The 23,209-nt window shown below is 39.4% G+C and overlaps 1 protein-coding gene across 4 annotated transcripts in view; it reads right to left on the bottom strand.

Annotated features, from left to right (window-relative positions):
- Positions 1-406: 406 nt before the first annotated feature.
- IQGAP1 (IQ motif containing GTPase activating protein 1) overlaps positions 407-23,209 on the bottom strand; it is a 63,779-nt gene continuing 40,976 nt past the window's right edge. For 2 of the 4 annotated variants that reach the window (XM_040570208.1, XM_040570209.1), the window contains 19 exons: positions 22,855-22,979; positions 19,098-19,261; positions 15,526-15,616; positions 14,367-14,534; positions 13,836-13,978; positions 13,289-13,459; positions 12,086-12,169; positions 11,908-11,979; positions 11,748-11,817; positions 10,597-10,805; positions 9,378-9,533; positions 9,053-9,216; positions 7,097-7,321; positions 6,157-6,297; positions 5,979-6,063; positions 3,534-3,766; positions 2,623-2,755; positions 2,165-2,267; positions 407-624 (listed from right to left, as the gene is read on the bottom strand). In XM_040570208.1, coding sequence (XP_040426142.1) covers positions 485-624; positions 2,165-2,267; positions 2,623-2,755; positions 3,534-3,766; positions 5,979-6,063; positions 6,157-6,297; positions 7,097-7,321; positions 9,053-9,216; positions 9,378-9,533; positions 10,597-10,805; positions 11,748-11,817; positions 11,908-11,979; positions 12,086-12,169; positions 13,289-13,459; positions 13,836-13,978; positions 14,367-14,534; positions 15,526-15,616; positions 19,098-19,261; positions 22,855-22,979 — 2,677 coding nt within the window. In that variant the 3' untranslated portion in view covers positions 407-484. Of the gene's footprint in view, positions 625-2,164; positions 2,268-2,622; positions 2,756-3,533; positions 3,767-3,855; positions 4,812-5,194; positions 5,238-5,978; positions 6,064-6,156; positions 6,298-7,096; positions 7,322-9,052; positions 9,217-9,377; positions 9,534-10,596; positions 10,806-11,747; positions 11,818-11,907; positions 11,980-12,085; positions 12,170-13,288; positions 13,460-13,835; positions 13,979-14,366; positions 14,535-15,525; positions 15,617-19,097; positions 19,262-22,854; positions 22,980-23,209 lie in introns of those variants that run through there. The other 2 variants (XM_040570211.1, XM_040570210.1) reach the window with 2 other exon arrangements.

The following is a 23,209-nucleotide window of genomic DNA, read 5'->3' as shown; positions in this document are numbered from 1 at the left end:
TCACATATGCTAAGCATTCAGTTACACATAGTATTTCCTTACGTCACATGTATTCTATTGAAAACATACACAAAGGGCATTATTACATAGGCAATCTTAATTTTACATCAATAGACCTCAGAGTTAAAAGTAAATTGTGATGGACGCTATGGGTTATTTACAATAAATAAATCCAACTGCTGCCATCGCACTTGCTCAGAACTGGAGTATTTTCTGTTTTGGTAGGTTTCCCCCTCTGAAATCATCCAAGATACACTTTTAAAGAGCGACAAATTCTACAGTGACAAATGACTAGCAAGAACAAGTTTAAAAGCCACAGCATTTAAAGGACATGTCTACAAGTTCAGCGTATTTTGAGTAACAGTACCGCATTTGCTTGATTTAAACTTCAGTTCTCTTACTTTCACATGCAGATTAGCTGTGAAAATTCAGGTTCTACTCTTCCCCTTCTCTTGAGAAACATACTGGGTGGATTATCCTTCACTTACTTCAGCAGAATTGTCCTTGCATCCATCTCTGCATTTTCATCACCAGGAACATCAAATTTATTGGTGAGCGTGAGAGAAACCTCTGTCTTTGCTAGCATCTCCCTGTTGGGGTCATTAACATTGCCAGATCCTTCCCCTGTCAAGTGAAAAAAGATTTTATATATTACATCATTCTCTATGTTCATGACTGCTACAGCTTTGCATTTTTTCCCCTACACAACAGACCTTAGAAAAACTACATTGTTTCCTTTACTGTCAAAAGATGTTGCAATAATAGCATTTGAAAACACCTTCAATGTATCACAGACATTTTCTTCACAAATTGAGAGACTACACACACCAGAAAGGCACCACATAATCTCTAGTGTATATGCCTTAAGGGTGATGCATGTGTATTATACACTGTATCTCAGCATCTCACTCTACCAAGAAGAGTAGCTGGCCAAAATACTTCATAAATTAAAATATCAATGTGTCTTTCTGACCACCTCCTCACTAGAATGAATTTTCCAAGCGAAAAGCAAAACCTTTGTTGGCGACCAAGCTTGTACTCTCCTAATAAACAAAAGTAAGCTGTCCTGTCAAAAGGAATTTTACCTGTTCCAACTGTAGCTGAATTTTCATCAGAACAGTTGTTAGGATGCTTTTTTGCTCCCCCTATGCCCCCTTTTCAAAGGGCTGTAGAAATATTAAACTGAGACATTAACCACAGCAATCATATACACACAGGAGAAATGAAATGGTGAAGGAGGGTAAATTCTAGTTAAACTCAAGGTTTAGGTTCTCTCTGATAACACTTCTTACGTTCTGTTTTGTGAGTGCTCAGAAGAAAACATGCTAGCAATTACTCCTTTAGAAGGTTCCAACCTTCCTTAACAAGCAACTTTTTAACTATTTTTGCATCCTCTCAGAAAAACTGTGTCCATCCGTCCCCAAAGCCCAGCAGACCAGATTTCACGCTCCCATTAGCTGCAACATAGAAACCAGAGCTGCAACATAGAAACCAAGAAAGGAGAGGCTTGTGCAACTTTTCAGTTTGTTATACCATGAAGAATTGAACTGTGCGGCTCAGGTAGTGTTTTTAGAAAATTTCCACAGATATTAACAGTGAGGTTAGTTTCTTCTTCCCTCCAGCCCAAAAAAAGAGAAAAAACAATAAAATTCTCTATCAAACATTCAACAGTGTATAGAAAACACTCGATAGGATGGAAAAAAAAGTTATGCCACAGATTGCTATAGGGACACATATTGTTTAATATATTTATTACTCAACTCTGAAGAGGAACATAAAGATCTCCAGAACAGATGATAAATCTTTGCAAACAAGCTAGGACACGCAAAGAAATGGCTCCAACGTAAGGGAACAAACAACATTTCTAAGTTTCTGTCCATCTTCTAGAAACAGGAGTGGTGCAAGGTGAGGGGAGTGGGGACAAAAAGAAAGAAATGAAAGAAGCGAGGTGTTTTTTTTCAGCGTCACAAGTTCTGCACTCATAGGAATAAACTGGACAAATTTGCTGCTCCTTCTGCTTCTTTTTTAGACCACATACTTCCAGATAACCAAGAATACCAACGGTGACTTTTTAAAAAAAAAAAAAAAAAAAAAAAACCACTGCACTTCTTCACATCATCCAAGGTAATATCACACATTTCTTAGGTAAAATAAAATAGGTCACCTATTAAGGACTCAATTGTAGGAACTTCTCCGAGATCATCCAGCAACTCGTGAATTGGATCATTGTGCTCAGGAGCAATTGCATCTTGATGGTCTAAAAGCAGCTAGATGAACAGAAAAAACATTTATGTTGCTAATCATAAAACCTTTTCTAGACAGAAAAGTTACATGACTTTGCACTAGTATATTTTAGAAAAAGATCTTACTTGGCTAAACTCCAAAGCTGCAATATCACCATTCAAAATTGTGCCATTATCATATACTCACCTACTTTTGAAATAATTTTTAAAAAAATCACCATCAAATTACTGAATTCTCTGAACTTATAAGCTCTTGTACACTATAATCAAATGACAGCTTTCATTTTTGTATTTGGTTACTTCAAGTTTCAACCAGAAGCAGTATTTTTTTTTTGTGAGGACTACTTACAAGGAGCAACTGCAGCTGATGTATACTTACAGTGTGTGTATTGACGATTTCACCAATAGAAATATAAATAACTGGTTTAGTGAGAGTCACCAAGTCAGAATATTCATCAATATTAAATTTATCCTGCAATTCAGGGACCTCGCAGGCTGCCTGAAAAAAACGTCTTTAAAAAAAAAAAAAAAGAAGAGGAGAAAAGAAGAACAAGTCACAGACCTATCAAGAGCATCAACTCCCCCTGATAAGCCCAAGTCACTCTTCTTTAAACTATGGTACATTATAGCATGCTACAGTTGGTCGGCTTTACTTTATTACATGAAAAGTAACCTAGTAAAATTCAACTGTTGTTATTGGCCAGGTGGGCGCTGGCTCTTTTTCAGCATCAGCAGGACAGGTCTATGGTTCACGTGACCCTGTTCACACATCCCGTCTTTGCTGCAGTTACACCCCTCACTCCCAGCAATCTCGAGTTTTCTTTCTTCCAAAAGATGAGAGGTGTAAGATGACAATTCTTGAATGAAAAGCTTCTTTTACTACACGAACGGCTAAATGCCAGCCTGCTTTATTCCTAAGCACCATTTAGTTTTCACAGGAAGGCAGGGTTCATACAGGAAAGAATGCACGTCCACTCTAGCTGCTCATGGCCATAGTGTCACAATAAACACACAGAAAAGAACCTTTATTCTAGAAACTTGCAAGTCAAAAAACACCTGAGGTAGCAATCTCATTAATATACTATGTATTGTTCGTAAATTCCAGGTACACATTTTACCTGGCATTATCACTGATGCTTACGGAAGTCTGAGGTGTAATCTCTTATTTTCAACAAACTGCATATTTGACAGGGATGGAATTTATCACATTTAATATTTATTTTCATCCCTTTTTATTTGCAACATTATCCCCACCACACTTCTCAACTTAAATTGGCTAAAGTCTTCTACCTGAACTTCTGGTACGACTGCGATAGGTACTCATTAATGATGCTTAGATGTGCATTGTCTCCCATGAACATTTTATTGGATGCAGCATGCTGCAACATCTTTGCAATTGAACCAAGGTTTCTGCGTTGATCCGTGGTCAGCTGACCTCCAGCTGAAAGATCAATGATGTCAAACGCATCTGGTGCAACAATGGCTGGATTCATGTAGCGATAATAGAGTAAGTTGCCAACAATCTAGGAAAAGTTGAGCAGAGAAGAAACAGATCAAGAAATTGGTATAGACCCCTGGTGAATTTTACTGAAACTTCTCCAAATGAGTTTTGGCAAATTATTTTATTGTAAGCGGTAGGTCCCTTCCAAGATAAATGGTCTACTGTGCTGCTGTATACAAGCACATGCTATCTCAAAGACTCTAGCATTTATATATAAAGATGCAGTAGGACAGTCAACACAAAAAGGGAACACTGAGCACTACTAGTTCCAGGACAATACAGCTGCAGATACTCCTACGCATAAAGATTTTATATTTTAACCTATAAAAACATATATAGACAGACAATATTACAGATTACAACGAACTACTCGTGAGCATACGACCGTCTGTCATGAGAATTAAACGATTTAGTTTAACAGAGGGCAGAACGACCATAGTATAGAGGAACCTGGTACTGCCGTCCCATAAGGAACAAGAGCTAATTCTTAGAGATGTGTGCAGAATTGACCGTCTCCAACAAATCAAAAATAGTGAAGAAGCATTGTAAACCAAGGAGTTAAACTGAGAAAATAGCAGCTACTTTCCACCCCTTCTACAAATTCATTTTCTCTTTCAGAATAACTCGTATAAAACAGCAACATTTTCAGCTATAGACTCCCACTTAAAATTAAGTGAGAGTAACTGAGAAATCATTTAATCCAGAGGTAAGAAACTCAGAGGTATAGAAGATGAATGGCCTTGGACATTTCAAAATCCAATTTACCTCATTAAATGTGGGCAGCAATAAAAATGAACTTCAAGGAACCAAAAATAAAGATGTCCCATTATTCATACTCTCATACGTATACTTGTAACCTGTCTTTGGTATTTTGCCTAAAGTCCTTCCAGCAATGAAAAGGAATTAGTCCAGCACGCTGATGTAAAGCAAAAGTTCTCACACCGCCTGCTCTAGTATTTTCTGGTGGTTCACAGAAATTTGTAGAGGGCCAGGTCACAGAATCTTGGCTTCTCCTGCTTGACATGTGACTTGAATGCACAGTAGAGATCAGAGGACTGAAGAAATAGCTGAAAACAGAGAAAAAGCCTAGCCATTGCTAAGCAGCCCAGGAAATTATTAACTGCTTTCAGAGTCATGTTTCTGACAACTGTTTCATGCAAGCTCCTGCTGTACTCTCCCAGATGACATCACAGGATTACAACAGTCAAAGCTGTTTACTACTGGTCATAAGAAAATACATCTGTGAGAGAAACCGTATTAATAATATTTAAATTTACAGGGGGAGAAGAACGGTATTACATAGCTAGCTTTGGGTCCTAACAAATCTACAAGCAGTCATTGCACACAGCTGCAGTTTTGACTTTCATGTGGACCATTACATTGTTTCCACAAAGATTAATAAAAACCGCAGTTTTCCACCTAGATTTACAGATGGAAAAAATTAATTCACCTGCACAGAAAGAATCGATGCCTCAGAATGGGAAAGCACAGAACTAGAAGAGAGAAGAAAACAGCATTCAGATTGGTAATTATTCCGTAATGAAGCAGAGGCAGAGAAGCTTAAAGAGACATTGTCAAGTATTTTAAGATCCAAACTGTTTTATCTACAAGCAAAGCATTCCCAGGCATAAAGACCTTCAAAATTACAAAAAGCCATAAAAACAAAGAAATTTCAATGAAAGGCACAAAGCTATACTCATCTGGGAGTGTCTACTGTTAGAATTCTTCTCATTCTCCACATCTACTGAAATGCAAAACGCAAAATTGACCAGACATCACGAAAAACAACACTGTATGTTGCTGCTAAAATATACTAGAGTATCTTAGATAAGGTAACTAGGAATAACAGATTTGCATACAGACCTTTTACCTTGACATTGTCTCTTTAAGGAAAGAGCAGCTGGCTCTGATCATACCAGCAAAACCAAGATTTATTTTCCAGGAGCAAGAGTACCCCAAGAAACCTAAAGGACACAATGCCCAAGATACTAAAAGCAAAGCAGAAGCAATGGGATGCCTCCTTCTGACGTTATATTACATCTCAGACGACGTACACATGAAGCTAAAAATCAAAAACATAATGTAAGACATTTTATATCTACAATAACAAATAACCTGTATATAGGTTTGCATACGCTCCTCTCCACACATACACCCAACAAAGGATAACAACAAGATGCATTTACCGCAGCCAATTTGGCTTACAATTATTGACAAAATGTTCAGCTCCTCACCTTCAGAAGTTCATCCTCACCAGCATCAGGAAACTTCTCATATAGGGAATCTTTCAGTACCTTGGCAATGAAACGCATTCCATAACTTCAAAGGAAAGAAGAGGCAATTAAGACTGCTAGAAGCATGAAGCCAACACCAATAACTTCTACAGGATAAACTATGGTACACCAGACTTACGGGATTTTGTCGACTGAACTAACAATGGCAGACAGGAACTTGTCTGTCACCGTCCTCATATTTCTGATTGAGGCATCCAGGCGGGTCCTTACCTCTTCATGATTTAGAGCTTGTTCAGGTGTAACATCATATGGCAGTTTGCTATTTGAAAAAGTCAAACGTGAGGGTGAGTACTCCTCAGGTTAGCCTATTTCTGTTAGTGCTAGGCAGAATTTCTCACATGACACAGAAACAAGCCTACATTCACTGTCTGTCAAGAGCTGTGCATTACCTTCAATTAACGTTCCAGGCACTGGAAGAGCTAATGATTTCTTGTTTTCATTTCCTCTGCTCTCCTTATAATGGCCATTGTGAGAAAAGACCCAGCTAACTCAAAACTATACCTTGTCGTACAGCATACCAACACGCGCACTAGGCCAAAAAAAAAAACGTGCCATCTGTGACAAAGTAGTATCTCAGGTTGCAAATAAATTGGTGAAAGAGCAAGCTGCACATTTCAACATTAAGGTGATAAAAAATTCATGCAGCGTGCTGTGTTGAGAGCGCTGGCTTTTACTTCATATGCTTTTTTCCCCCTTCTTTTAAAGTACGTTAAAAAAAAGAATGAACAAAGACTGACATGGAACTGATTCTCAATTACTTTTTCTTCCTATGACTTCCTCTAGCTTAAAAGGCATCTCATAGCTAATTATCGATTCAAAACAGGCAAAGAGAATTTCTCCTTCCATCTTCGTGATATTCCCTTCCAACACTCTCAGCACCACCAGTACGTGATCTTTACAACTTTCAGAAGAAAGCCGTCTTGAGGAGATTGAAAAGACAGCATCAGCTCGACAGATGCACACAGTGAAGCCATGGATGATTAACAGAAATGATTAACAGAGCAATGCAAAGCAGCTGGACAACGTTTAGAAAAACACAGTAGTGACAGTTCCCATACCTGGCTTCACCAGTCTGAGATTCCATCTGGTTGACCCAAGACTTGTAAATATCCACCGGATCAGTTTTGATATTGAGTGATTTGTCATCGATGATTTCCTTCACAACTGGTGCCAGGATCTGCCTTAGGGCATTCTGACCACGGGCACCACGGTTGAAACTTACCACCATTTTAATAACAGTAGGATTCCCAGTCACAATTTCATGTATTTGGTCTACTTTTGATCTGAAGAAGAAAGAATCAATATCAAGTACAAGGTATGTGTAATTCTACTGGCTTTAGGTATGCTTCTGTCCTGGTTTCAGTTAGGACAGAGTTAATTTTCCTCCTAGTAGCTGGCAGGGTGCTATGTTTTGGATTAGGATGAGAACAGCGCTGATAACATGCTGATGTTTTAATTGTTGTAGAGCAGTGCTTACACCAAGCCAAGGACTTTTCAGCCTCTCTCTGTCCTGCTAGCGAGCAGGCTAGGGATGCAGCAGAAGCTGGGAGGGGACAGACCCAGGACAGCTGACCCAAACTGGCCAAAGGGGTATTCCATACCATCTGACGTCATGCTGAACAATATATAGGGGTGGCTAGCCGGGGTGGAGGGGTGGCCGGCTGCTCGGGGATAGGCTGGGCATCGGTCAACGGGTGGTGAGCAATTGCATTGTGCATCACTTATTTCGTACACATTATTACTATTAATACTATTATTATTATTATTATTGTTGTTATTCTTTTCCCTGTCTTAATAAACTGTCTTTATCTCAACTCACAGGCTTCACTTTCCCGTTTCTCTCCCCCATCCCGGAGAGGGAGGGGGGAGGGTGAGCGAACGGCTGTGTGGTGTTTGGCTGCCAGCCGGGCTAAACCACAACAGCTTCTTAGCACCACCATCAGGAAACAGATGACGGTTCTGTACTAAAATCTCAATACATCAATAAACTGCAACACTATGTAAGAATAATACTGCAGCAATTCTCAAGACAGATGAGGCAAGGAACCTTATGACCACCATCTAGGAATTCCAACGTGACTTGCCAGTAGACATGTCAATTACAATTACTGTAAATCCAATTGTATGCTCTATTAGAGAACAGAATGCAAAAATATAAAGGAAATAAAGGATGTTTTACATAGGCAGAAGAAAAAGACCTGCAGGTTTCTTTCAGTATTTAAAAATAAGCACGTAACAAAAGCCATTCCTAGTATATAACTACGGTAAATACAGCAAAAGAGAATAGAGCATCTGCGTTTCCCTAAACAACTACTCTCAACATGACCTGACTTTAGAAGAGATTTTTTTTTTTTGCACTGTTTCAGGGCACATACCATCTTCATATTTAAAAAACACATTTTAAAATGCTTAAAAAGTAATCTCCTCCAGTACTTCATGTGCATTCTTCTTCACAGCAAGCTGTGCAACGCCGCATCGTAAAGAACTTAAGTCACATAATACCAAGCTCCTGAGGCTCAACTGACCAACCAAAATATGCCTGAGGACAGCCAGAGTCCCTAAGCCTGACAGTCAATAAAAATGCCAACAATAAAGTTTCTCATTTTCAGCCTTCTCATCAGCGTTTTGAAAATCCAGAGAGCTTAGCCTTAGCTCTGTCCCTGGCTTGTAAAGCCTGAGTTTGCAGTTTGTTGGAAGTTTTTGTAAGTAGACATTAAAATTCATTCTAATCTGAACTCTTTAGGAAGATTTTGCATTGGATCGAAAATAGCTGCCTTGTCGAGCAGTGAAATCTTGACTAAAAGATTTCACTTTTAGGGAAAAGGCTTCATTCCTAATGGACAAGCCTCTTTCTAGACTACAAGAAGGACTAATGTGAAATGGGAAGAGCAGAATTCAGGGACAGCTCAGCATTATCTGCGCAGGAGCATGAGACATCGTGTGAAAACTGCCTCGGTTCTAGAAGCTGCAAAAACTGATTCGACAGCAAGGCCATGCCACATGCCACCACATACTTGATCTCTTCCTGCAAAGCTGTTTGAAAAAGCCGCAGTAACAGATATTCTTCTCTCTGATTGGATGCGTAGTTATACAATGTGAAGATGACAGAATCCATGAACTTTGTGGATTTGTTTTGAGGCATCTGGAAAATCAGTTTGGCCAAGTAGGTTGGGTTAGTCTGTAACAAAAAGAAAAAATGCTTAGCGCACGAGTCCACGAAGGCCAGTATCATAAAGAACTACGATGGTTCAAAACAATAGTGTATAAGCAAAGACTCTGCCAAAACACGTAAGCCTCTATGAAAAGAGGAATGCTCTACCAGCACTAGATTCTCCATACCTGAAGTAAGTAGAACAGATGCTGATAGGCTTCCAGCTTTTCTCTCTTCTCTTTGCTCAAAGCTTTCAAACCTCCCCTTTGTTTGTTCAGCATCATCATGTCAGAGAGCTGTTCCTTGTTCTTCTTGGTAAGCTTTTTGCTATGAGAAACAACATCCTGGAAGGAACAGACAGGGACAGATTCCACTCTAAATATCTAATAGCATGCAATATTGGAAAAAAAAAAATGCATCTGAGAGCCCACTTGCTTGTATGTGGAAATACAGTGTCAAGGGCTACCGAAGTAGAGCATTATTTGTTATAGCAGTGCTTTCTCTGGTTTGTTCCTGACTTTCTGAATTTGTTGAGAACCATAGAAGGGTTAGTCGCCCTTGGCAGCAATTACTATCAGAGCTGGTAGCATCCTAAAAATGTCTGAGAAAATCTTTCTTTTTAAATTCGGCTTTAAACCTCAAAATCCTGTTTTATATTTAGCTACGTCTACATACTCAGAGAGCAATGACGCTTTTTGCTGCAGATATTGGCCCAAGAGCTGGAGCCTCCTTCAGACATGAGTTTTACTACAATGATTCAGACTTCACACTGGGACAAGGCTAGTGTCATGCCATTCAGGACCAAATGAAAAGCCGACCGGAACTTCATCTTGAATAAAAGGCACTGCTGTATCAGGGAGACCTTTTTTTTTTTTTTTTTTTTTTACTGAAATTAATTGTCAGCGAAGTGACAGAGGGGACATCCTTTAATCAAAAGCTCCAAGTGGCATGAGCTTATTTCCAGCCTCTGAAATCACCTCCCTCTCTGCTATAGCATCCAGAGTAAGAGAAACTAAAATATGTAAGCTTGTGTGCAACCGATTTAACCAAAAATGAGCAACAGAACAGTTCTCAAAACCTTCAAACATACAATCTGTTGTTTTCATTGGGTCAATATAGTCTGGTGTGGGTTTTATTTTCTTTGTGTGTTTTTCTGCCTTTTTTTTCTGCCTTTTTTTTTTTTGTAATGCTTCAGGTCTTGTTTCTTCTTCTACAGATGTCCTTCTAGGGATACATACTAAATAAGTGGAATGGAGTAAGAACTTACTGGGAGTAAAATCTGTAAGTCTGGGGCAATATTTTCCGCTGGGTCAGAGCAACTGAGACCCAAGGCCAGGAGCTCTCCACGCTAACTGCCGCTGGGCTCAGTTCATTCTGTAGTTGGTCTCTCATCAGCACATTTCCTACCTGCAGTGTAATTTTGTTTTTCACTAGCAGCCCAATTTTGATGTCCATGAGATTGAGGTCATTTTCGAGTTGCTGATTGGATCGGATCAAGGTTACAACTTCTTCACGCAGCTTCATTAGCTCAAGCTCCTCCTGAAAATCTTGGTCACTCTGATCAAGCAAGTGGACAAATTTCCGAACCACAGCCATAGGTGGGTTTTCAGCATTAACTAAAAACAAGAAAGAAAACATCAGGTCTTATCAATGTTTAAATAGCATGTCAAGAAGCAACCAAGCCAGGGAAAAAATAACACCGCCTGTCACCTTCTGACAACATCTGTAATTTATTGTTTTGAGTAAATCATGACAGAATTGAACAGTAAAGAATCAAATAACTATCAGGCTACGGTAGTCCACATTGCTGAATTTACCTCACTAACTGTGGTTCCATTTCTCAGCAGCAGAAGCAATATCTGGAATCAAGTTTTCCTTCAGTCTCAAGAACTACCTACTCCCTGAACTATCCTACCAACTTCATCCCAATTGATCTTCTTAACTGTCTTGAAGTTATACATCACACTAGCGATATCCCTTGCAAACGGAGATTCAAGGCACATTACACTCTACTCTGCTCTCATGAGACCCCACCTGAAGTTCTGTGGTCAGCTCTGGGGCCCCCATCATAAGGGCATGGACCTGTTGGAGCAACTCCAGAGGAGAGCCGTGAGGCTGACAACAGGGCTGGAACACCTCTCCTATAAAGGCAGGCTGAGGGAAATGGGGTTGTTCAGCCTGGAGAACAGAAAGCTCTAGGGAGACTTTATACCAGCCTTCCAGTACCTAAAGCGGGCCTACAAGAAAGCTGGAGAGAGACTCTCTGCCAGGAGTGTAGTGATAGGACAAGGACTAATGGTTTTAAACTACGAGAGTAGATTTAGATTAGATATAAGGAAGAAATTCTTTAGTCAGAGGGTGGTGAGGCACTGGAACAGGTTGCCCGGAGAAGTTGTGGATGCCCCTTCCCTGGAAGCGTTTAAGGACAGGCTGGATGGGGCTTTGAGCAATCTGGTCTAGTGGGAGGTGCCCCTGCCCATGGCAGGGGGATTGGAATTTAAGGTCCCTTCCACTGCAAACCATGCTATGATTATTTTTATTCTCTTAGCAATACTTACTGAGGGTTTTGTAGTCTTCTCGTGCTTTGTTTGCTCGGATAAAGGCTTGAATTTTTATAACATCATTTATCTAGGATGTAAAAAGAAACAACATTTGAACTTGTTCAGGGAAGAGTAAAAATGTTAAATACTGAATTCATTTAACAGGACAGCCTCTTACGTGGTCTCTGAAATACTGCAGACGATCTCTGTAACGCCTTCTGGCTTGATACATCCTGGTCATTGACTGAATCTATAGAAAAGTAACCAAAATAAGTCAGATACAAGACTTTTCCACAGAGATAACTACCCAAAAGGTTTCTAAATAAGTAAGTGAATCAGCAGAGAGCCTTCACTACCTTCACTACTTGGTCCTTGTGTGCTCGGAGGTAATCCAAACGGATTTGATACGCTTTCCTCTGTTTATAGCCACGCCATTGAGACTGAATACAGAAAAAACACATGCTTACTTTACTTTTCAAATTAAAGAGAAGTAATTATAATCCTGAGGTTCTTTCTGCTGCTCAGCTTCCAACTTTCCTTCTGGCTAAGTAAAATGTAATGGAGACATGCTTATCTTACGAGAGACAGATACAGTAGAAAATATACAGTGAAGCACTATCTATTTATTCCACCAACTGTAACCATGAGAGACTTACCCTGTGAAGAGCCTGGGCCTTCAGAAACACAGTTAGAGAAGTATATAGTATACTAGCTGGTATGTAACTATGCAATCAAATTCACATAAACTGTTCTACATCAGGGCCAAGTGGCAGATGCTGCTGCTAGAAAGTAGAGCGATGTAAAATTATAAGCCTTTAGAGTGGACTCATTACCACTGATTCTTAGAACAGAAGTTAGGCAAGGGACTGGACTACACTTAAAGTGAGAGAGTGTTATTTTAATGAGTTGGATGTTATTATTTAAATACTTAGAAAGAGCGTGTGCGCTATTTAGGCAGGAACAAACACACATACACAACTCAAAGTGTTAATAGGGTGCAAAGCATGTATTTCATTTGCACGCATTTCAGTTACAACACCGGAGAAAGATTTTTTTCATTGTTCGCCTGTAAATGTGCCCAACTTCATGCTGAATAATCACACCATCTCTTTAATGCCCTCAATTCTCCAAATCCCTGGATAAATGAGAAGAGACTCTACCCAGGCATACTGAAAGCTATGTTGCTTCTCTTGAATTCATTAGGAATCACAGTAATTATTCATCCCATGGTATTATCAACGTAAAGACATATGGCATACTTCATATTGTCCTATTCCCAAAACACAGAATCAGATAATAAAGCAGTAAGTAAAGCTTCCTCAAGTATTTTTTCTTCTCTCTGCAGTTCTGCCTAAGGAGACTTTATTGCTCATATATAAAATAGAAAAGTAAATTATACAAAGACTCTTTGGGAGGAAATGCCTTTAGATAATTTGCAAAATGAGGTCGAGATAATTTTGAGTTACAACTGTTTAAGTGAACGGAAGCAGTCAATAAGCATGTGTACAGAGAGCAACTGATGAGTACTAGTTTGAAACAGAATTAAAGGAAATCATTACCTGGATACAAGTGATTGCTGGGACTTGTTTCTTCAGAAAATTCATTCTGGAATTGAATTCCTGGCGAACAAGATAGCCTCGACAGCAAGCCTGAAGTTTTGTAATCAGGTTCTCGTTGGCCAGCCACAACTGCTCTCGGTTGTATGCCGCAGTGACACCAGATATGGTGCTCTGGTTAAGTGTTATGGTAGGACGAGCCAGAAAGAAAGAATGGTGATACAAGAAATAGGATGTTACAGTAGCTTTCTGATACAAGAAATAGGATGTTACAGTAGCTTTCTGTACTTCGCTCAAGAGAAACTTCCAAGTTGCCTTTCAATAAACAGCAACACCACAGTCCTGTACCCCTTTACCAACAGGACAAATTTTCTGAAAAAGGACAAGGAGTTTTTACACGCAAAGGCTGCTGACGCACAGTGAACTAAATGAGTTACAAAGCTTGTTAACATTACTATTGCATTGAAACTACCTCTTAAGAGTTGCATTAAGGACTGGAACAGTGGGAACTTCAACTTTTCAGAAAAATAGCGCATGTTTTCTACCCTACCTGTATCTCCTCCCGTGACAGTTGTGTGTCATTTTGCACAAATCCATCTGGTTCATCCCATCCTCCCTCTTTGGTCCGCAGGTTATGATAATAATGATAGCCTCCTCTCACCCAGAGTTTCACCCAATCACTGCCATTGCCCCCTAAAAGCAGAAACTAGTGTAAGTGTCAAAACCACAAGTCTTATCTTTCCCATACACAAATATTACAATTAGGAAATAAACATATACAGTTGTTTCTTCCTCCAAGCAAGAGAAGGAATGTCTGAGACCCTAAGGAACTAATACAAGAACTACCTAAGCACAACACATTCTACAAGTAGAGGATATTTCACCGTTTACTTTTTCTTTCCCTTTTTTTTTTTTTAATTTAGTTTATGAAGTAGACTCAATTTCCTATAACACAAGACTCCAGCAACAAGACTCCCATAACACAAGACTTCTCCCTACAGGCTTTTTTTCCATCTTGTTTCCATTCTGCATGCAATAATTTTGGATTTATTGTGCTAACGGTTAGCTATTTGTGATTCACCTGTTGCCATTTTTCTTCTCTTGACTTCTGCCAGCTCTCGCTGGTACGTTTCAGCACATTCTGGAGTGACTCCATATAGCCCAACATCTGGTGAACGCAAGGCACTCAGGGTATGGCCAACATCTCCATGGTCTACTGCTTCATTAATGGCCAGAATTCCTAAGGAAACTTTGACAACACAAGGAAGCAGGTTACCTTGGCATTCAGGGGCTTAGCGACTCACAGGAAACACAAAACAACAGAATAGAGCAAGGCAACAGACGCACACAGAAACGGTTAGCGTGTGTGTACACAAATACTCAGCTGTACATAAATATATAAATACAAATTATAGATTAAAAATCTACAAGACAACTTGCAGTATAGAGGTCTTTTTAGTATGGAGTATCCAGCTATATATACACACGGTACAGTGCCTGACAGCCCAGGATTTTTGCACTCTGAGTCCTAGTATGGTGCTGATTTATCAACAGTATTTCTCTTCAACGCAGTGTTCCATCCTTCAGCTGAGCTCTACCCTGACAACAGTTTTAGTTAAGACAGCATCCTCTGATAGAGCTCAATCACAATGCCTAACTGACTCAAAAGGGGCCATTGCTATGACTAGTACCGTCTCCAGTGGGATGTAATGATAGGTGGACCAGTCCACCTGCCAGCTGCACTAAAGAGCAAAAAGCAGACATCACTGATGTGTATTTTTGTCTGTATTTGGGAAAAAAGTGAGGTAGTTGAAAGATACTTCATAGAACTGAGACAAGACAACAGTATAACACACAAACGCTAATGTGCACCAGAAAAATACCATTTAAACGTTGCACATGAACATCCTCACACCTAACTACTCAACCACAGACAAACACAATTAGCTGCAAATGTCAAATAATTTGATAGAGATTCGATAGGTATTTCCCCCATTGAAGTAACATGGTCACATGCAAAACCAGAGAAGTGGTATATCCCCCCAAAAAGACAGAAGAAATGTACCATTTAAAGAACATGACATTCATTCTTCAAAGAAAAATTACTACACCTGAAGAACACAAATGCATTTTAATTTCCTTCGCAACATTCCCGTGACATTCTAGCTCTCAGCCTTTCCTTAGGTGACCAGTATCTGGTTCACAATGGGATTAGTTGCAGTGTTTGCCACAATACTTACATCTCTGGGACTCCTCTGTGTCCTTGTTGGCCCTATGAATCCCATCCTGAATTTCATCTAGCCAAAGTACAGCTGTTTCATCCTGAGTGTCCTGAAGAGAATATGATGAGGAAAGAGTTCACAGCGTGAAGAGAAAAGTATCACTGGTTTTGCAAAGTGAAATATTCTGTACAGAGCAATAGCCAATACAGTAGTTTTCAGTCTCATAGGAAATAAGAAGCACTTCAGTATCTTTCTAACCAATTTTAGCACAGACATCATGTGCATTTGTGACTAGCAGAGACAACTAGACTACACCATTACCAGACTCAATACCTCCTCCCATTCAAAAACTATTATCAGGAAACAGAAGCACCCCGGAATTTTGTCGACGGCAATGACCTCTGATAAGCAGAGGTCAGGTAAGGGAACTCAAGACAGAGGAACCTGTACTCGTTAATCCTAAAGACTTATTTGCTGAGAGGATGTGCCTTTCCAAGGAACACAAAAATGACAGAATGGTTTAGACTGGAAGGAACTTCTGGAGGTCATCTGTTCCAGCCCCCATGCTCAAGCAGGTTGCCCAGGACCACGTCCAGACAACTTCTGAAGATCTTTACGGAAGAAGGTTCTGCCACCTCTCTGGGCAACCTCTGTCACAAGCTCAGTCACCTGTGCACACTAGGGAAGTAATTCCTGATGTTTAGATGGAACCTCTTGTGCTTTAGTTTGTGCCCACTGTCTCTTGTCCTGGCAACAGGTGCCAGTGAAAAGAGCCTGGCTCCATCTCCCTTTGGGTATTTATATACACTGATGAGATTCCCCCTCTGAGCCTTCTCATCTCTAGTCTACAGAGTTCCAGCACTCTCTTGAGAAGCGCTCAATACCCTTATGCATCTCGTCGGCCTTATGTTGGTCTCCCTCCGGTATGTCCATGTCTCTCCTGTACTGGGAGGCCCAGAATTGGAAACAGTACTTCAAGGGCAGCCTCACCAATGCTGAGTAGGGAAGAAGGATCACCTCTCTTGACCTGCTGGCAATACTTTGCCTCACGCAGCCAAGAATACTCTTAGCCTTCTTAGAAGCAAGGGTACACTGCTGACTCACGTTCAACTTGATGTCCACCAGGACTCCTAGGTCCTTTTCTGCAAAGCTGTCTTCTAGCTGGGTGGACCTCAGCATAGACTAACACAAGTTAGTCCTTCTACAGATGAAATCTGCAAAGTATTCCTCGAGGGGAAAAAAAATGAAGGTGCCAATGCACACATATGCATAGCAGCTAAAAAGTCTCAGGTAACTAATGCCGCATCAGGCTATTCTTGTCCCTGTCCACAGAAGTTTGCATGCCTGCACGAGTAAGCCAAAAAGCATTGTACATATTGCAGCTAGGTGTGAACGCACAGTAGTAAAAGCATGTTTTAAGTCTTTGTTTTAACAGCTTGCTCATTATGGAGTATTGATCATACAATATCCTTTATTTTGGCTGTGATTTGAAGAAATCCAATCAACTATTACATGCAGAAACTTTAGAAGAAAAAGACAAGTGCCTACCAAGTACCAAAATATACATAATGAACAATGATCCAGTAACTTCCAGGCGTAGTTTCTCCCCACCTGCTGGTGCTTCATGTAGGTAACCATGAAAGAAATCTTAAGAAGAAACTGCTATCACTCTAACAACTGTTGTATAAATGGAACACAGCAAACATTTACTTCTGATATGGAATAATCATCAACGTTGCACAAGAGAGCCACTACTTACAGCGTTCAAGAGTTTTAGGGCCAGACTGAAAATGAACATTTCCTTACACGTACCCTTCACATTTTTTCCTCACTGTTTTGGTTTGAACCCAACATACATAATGACGTTCCCTTCTACAGACTAACATCTCTTTCTCAGGCTAATTTTATCTGAAAGCTCAGACGGTCCCATGACAGCCTCAGCAACAGAGAAATTCCTACCCAGGGAGTGGGGGACAATCAAAGAAACAATTTCCTTAACTGTAATCTCTACTTGCAGAGTCATCAACCCAAAGACCATCAGAACCACCCAGTGCTTTTCTATGCATTTCCTACCACAGGCTTTCAGAGGGCATGCACAGCATAACTTAATACAGGACTGATGCTGTCTCTCTCTACTCATCACATGATAAATATGCATCATACAATGTGCCCCTAACACATAGGCAACTGAAGAATGTCTCGTGGTGAGCTATAATCCCTCTCAGCCTCAAGGTTCAGAAATCACCAGTTAGTAAGAGTTAACTTAGGATAGTGATAGTGATAAATTCTCCCCACAATGTTACGTTGTAATATGATCTCAATTTCTGAAATTACTGCCATGCTGCTGGGAGGAGCTCTAAAATGAACATATGCCTAAATAAGGTAATTTCACGCCAACTGAAGTTACCAGCCCAGCCTGGCAGAAGCTTAAGTGCACAATAAAAAGAGTTTGTTATTTCATTCTGACTCAGCAGAAGGAAATGCTTCAGCACAAAATGTGTTCCTGAAGAACATTAACCCTTTCAGGGCCCTTGAGGAAGCTGCTCATGATTTTCATCACCAATGTGTAGTTTTCAGCTATCGTCATCATGTATGTTTACACTTAGTCAAAAAAAAAAAAAAAAAAAAAAAACCTAAACACCCACATCACAATGTTCACCACAATATGATCTTAGTCCCTACTGTGCTAAATTCTGCATTGAAATTAGAGCAATGAGCTGCACAGCAGAAAAAATTAAACACTCTCAGGCCACTGAAAGCAAGCAAGTCTGCTACTACTTTGTAAATATGGGGTGGGGGGGGTGGGGGGTGGAATTCAGCATCCAATCCATACTACTCAAAAATCAGTAGCATGTATACACACACAGTGTCATGCTCTTTCCTAAACTAATAAGATGAGATCAATCTTCCTCTCTCCATTTTTACTTGGACATTAGTCAGTTACTCAAAGTGGCAACTCCATACAAGTAGGCAGAAGTCCTTTGCGAGTAAGACAAACTAGCGCTCAAAAAATCCTTAGCATTGAGGATGCTTAGCAACTGAAGTGTCACCAAGTGAATGACAGGCATCAAAATACATTTTGCTAGTAGCATGTATTTTGCTTCCCCCTGTCCCCAATTCATCACCTAACTTTTTTTTTTCAGAAACCTTTTGGCTTATGTAAGTATACCTACATGCGCATTTAACGAAGAATACTAAAAATATATAAGCTTGCAGGAGACTTACATTCAAAAGTTCAGACCTACTAGAATAAACATGGTCTCCTCGCAAAACGAAACAAAGAAAAAGATGAAGTACTGTATCTCCAAAAATGAGATACGTATCTCATTCTGGACCTGGGCTTAGCTGAGCAGTTAATATCTTTACACCCACCTCTGTAGGTTGTGAAAATTCATGTCTTATGGCTGTATATCTCTTTCTCTAATATAGAAAGATCCAAGCTGACTGGGTAAGATCAGCTGACAGCATGCAGAGTGCCCAGCTCTGCATTTCCATTTTTGTTTCCTGGCTTTCAGGACCAGGAATACCCACCATACGCACACTACATAGATGCAAAAGCTTTTTTGAGAGATGTATTTAATTGCACTTACCTGTGCTTTCTCTCTCTTGGCCCGAAGTAGGGTGTCCTGATAATGCTGAGCTACCTTTGGGGCTACACCTTCCAATTTTGCTGCAGGAATCTGTAAGGCTTGTAGAGTCTTTTTGGTGTCCCCTTCATCCAGAGCCTCATTGATAAGACCAATTGCCAAAATCCCTAGTGAGAAAGGGGTGGGGGGAGAAATAAAAAGATCCTTTTCTTTACAATAATCATAAGCTGTGCTTCAGAAGAAAAGGGCTATTAGTGCTAAACCAGATACCAGCTGAGAATTGCAACATCTTTAACAGAAGATATTTTTACTGGTAAAGAAAGCAAGACTACTTTGCTTCTTTAGAAAGAAATCTTAACATGAAGCTAAAGATTTGCATGGAAGACCATTTAAAAGTACAGTAACTTCATATTTTAGAAATCATTTTTATTAAACATATATTAGCCGTATTATCAGAGATGTGGGTGCTCTCAAGCAAAGTTTACAGTTCAGCTAAATTAAAATAGACATACACAAATATAGGTAGCTAAATGAGAACAAAGCCTGCATCATACATGCCATTTCTACAACAACCATCTCCTGTAAATCACAAAATAACTTAGGTTGGAATGGACACCTACAGATCATCTGATTTAATCCCCTGCTCAAAGAAGTGTCAATTCAAATCACAGGTTGATTGATGGAGACCAAAGATCTTTTAGAAGAAAGTGAAGAGCTCAGAGTGGGGATTTCCAAATTTGGTTAATGTATCCAAAGATCAAACCTTTTTCTTCTGCAATGCAGAAAGAGAATCATGAAACAAAAACTTATGTGAAAAAGAGACCATTTCAGGGTAAGAGCTGCTATTTGGATGGAGCAAAAATTAAGGAAAAATACACACTGAGGACACCACAAGAACCAGGATCGCTAAAATGATGGTATAGTTTCTGTCAAAAAGCACCATTTCAGCTTGGATCTCCTTTAAGCCACAGAGTTGTACTTTACAAAAACATTTCAAGAATGACACAAAGACACACATCCCAGAACTTCAAAATACGTGGTCTTTATCATCAGATATAACCATGTTTCAGATGACTTTTTTTACCTAGAATGTAGTTCCTATGGCAATAGGCGCAAAAACAGATGATAAATACGGAGTCAAAATCATTACTGGATACCCACTGAGACCTTTAAGGGTCAAAACCAAGAGTCTACCTAGTCTGACTAGCTTTCAGATTTGCTGTCTCTTTGGACATGTCTAGGGAATAATTTGATTTCAATCTTCAGTAAAATTGTGATGGATTCTGCATTATGCAGAATTCTCAGTAAGCTGTCTCAAACACTTAATAAATTATTATAATTACATTATAATTATCTATCAGACTTGTTCCTTGCTTTACCTTTTCTAGTTTCGGTTTCCACACTGGCATAGATTTAGCTGGGGGAAGAGATCTTTTAGAAATGCAGAACACAAACTTTCTGCACTTACTACTTGTAAGATATCCAGCGATAATGATCAGGTTATCAAACATTTTAGTTAATGCCAAAATGAAAGATACTTTGTTATCATCACAATATGACTATCATCTGCTTTTTCCCAAACAGAACTACTTAGTATTTACTAAGTCTTCTTTTTCTGTATTACTGACAGAGCTCTAGCTTGTAAAGGAACAAAACTACCATTAGGATTTTTTCTGTTCTTAAATTGACATCCTTCTTGTTGACCTAGGCAGACTGGTACAGACTCTTTACGTCCTTCTACAATGTGTACATACACTTTAGGTACATACACGTCTTTAAAGATACTTCTCTCCCTACACGTGCTCGGAAGGATGTGGGGGAGCCCTTTCTTTAAAAACATCACACACACACAAGAATATTGAGACTACTTGATCTCAAGAGGACAGAAGAAAAGCAGATATGGTAACTCTTTGACCTAGGAAAGGGCACAGAAGATAAGCAGTAATTATCTTTGATTAGTTAGCTAATATGGGCATGACAAGACTACTCCATGGAACAACAGTATGTTTTAACTCCTCACTATGAAACATTTTTGAATTTGAAACCATTTATCAGGATAGTAAAAGGGAAAAATACAAGGTTGTATGGCTTGAGGACTTTCTCAGACTAACTTCTTCACAGATATGAGATAAAAGTATCCTTGCATAAGGGCATGTATGAAACACAAACAGATGAAAGGACTGAGAAACTACCCATGAGAACATCTTATCTCATTACTGTATTTTTTGCACTTTTTGTTGTTTTTGTTGTTGTTTTATAGCGTATAGGAGCGTTATAAGTACGGTGTTGGACTACATGACCTAGGAGACTGTGAAATTAACATTTTGGTGTGTGCATGCACTCGTGTGGGTCCCTGTTTGTCTGGTTTCCACATAACTACTCGTTTGACCTAAACAGGAAACACAGTGTCTATTTGGAGATCCAGGAAGTAAGTTAATCAAGATAGCAGGCTCTGAAATTAAATTTTAACCCTCTCTAGATTATAGTCTTTTGAGGTGAGACAGCTCATCAACTACGCAACAAACTGTGGCAGAGGGTAACTGTTTGTCTCAGTGGACACTGATGAACTTAATTTTCACCTCAACGCTTGTGACAAACCTTTCCCCTCAACACATAAAGAAGGCTTTAAACTAAATATTACAAAGATGGCTTGAACATAAATGTTTTGCTACTTGCAAGGTTTTCAGTACTAGTCATAACAAAAAATCACAGTCCCTTAATGAAACTGAAAGCAATTAATAGAAAATTAAGCTATTTGGTAGTGAACCGCACAAGGAGTTAGCTAAGAATAAGTCTGCCTCATTGTGCTATTTTCAAAAACTTCAGTATCTTCGCTCCAGATTTTAAGTCAACTAATACTTTCTTGGAGAAAGAAGAATTACCCCAATTCTCTGTTTACCTGAAATTTTTGTTACACTCAGTCCCAGTCTTTTATCACCGCTAAAAGACACTTATTACCATAAAGACCATTTAAAAATAGAAACGAGGAAAATGCGGAAGTAGAAGTTATACAAGAAATACAAGTTAGGTTAACACTCATTTACATTTCTCAATTTGTAACAGGAATTTACTTTATGAGTATTTAAGAAATCTGGTACTCGTTCTTGATACATACATTTAGAATTTCTATGGATTATGTACAATTAGTTCATATTAACAGGAAACTTTTTTTTTTTTTAACAAGTCAGAAAGTCATTTATCAGTCATTTCAGGTTTTACAGTCCCCGGCTGTAACAATTATTGGTCATACACAGGCTTAAAACAGAAAATGAAAGCTTCTACTTTCCTTACAGAACTAGATGTAAACAAAACAATTAAGCTCTTAAAAGATCAGCACGCTCCATTTCAATTCTAACTTGGGATTTGGGTCGCAACATCTGGAACTTAGACTTTCAATGGCAAAATTGGCTTTTTAGGCCAAAACATTTGAATACAGATTCTGGACTAATCCTAGATACTGAGGGCAGATTGCATATTTTCCTAACAAAAGGGTAGAAATTTGGATTGCAAAGATTAACGTGGTGTTTGGAGACAACAGTTTTCAATACCAGAAAAGCTCCTGGATGCCCAGTCTCTCCATCAACAGTTCTGCTGTCAGGACACCTTTATCACAGACCACAAAATCTGGCTCGTATCTTCCTAGGTATCTAATGTATTGCTCAACCATAAGTCAATCAACAGCTTTCTGTATTGGCATGCCCCTACTTTTGGCACACCTTATGATCTAGGATCAGCCTAGTATGAATCAAGGAAAACTTACGTTCATGTTCTTCACGCACAGCTAAATTCACACGATCCACACACGACTGGATGTCATTCCACGTGATAAATTCATTTCCCTCTGCACGTGTTTGAGATTTCAGCTTTATCAAATCATCAATGTATCTATCAAAGAACAAAAAACAAAACCGTTAAGTGTCATGTTACGAAAAGATAGCCAGGGAACACACAAGACAGCTTGACAGAACTGAACACAAAATGGACAGAGAACACAAGGGTTGAAAGTGGAGCAAACATGAAAAGGGGGAAGACGATAAAGAGGAAAGCCTGTGTGAAAGATGTCCAGCCCAAGTGTGAAATAATTGCGAAAAGCACTAAAACAGTAAATGAGGGTC

Source organism: Cygnus olor, chromosome 11 (genome assembly GCF_009769625.2).
Source record: "Cygnus olor isolate bCygOlo1 chromosome 11, bCygOlo1.pri.v2, whole genome shotgun sequence".
In the NCBI taxonomy this organism is placed as follows: domain Eukaryota; kingdom Metazoa; phylum Chordata; class Aves; order Anseriformes; family Anatidae; genus Cygnus; species Cygnus olor.
This window is presented reverse-complemented; position numbering and strand designations above follow the sequence as displayed.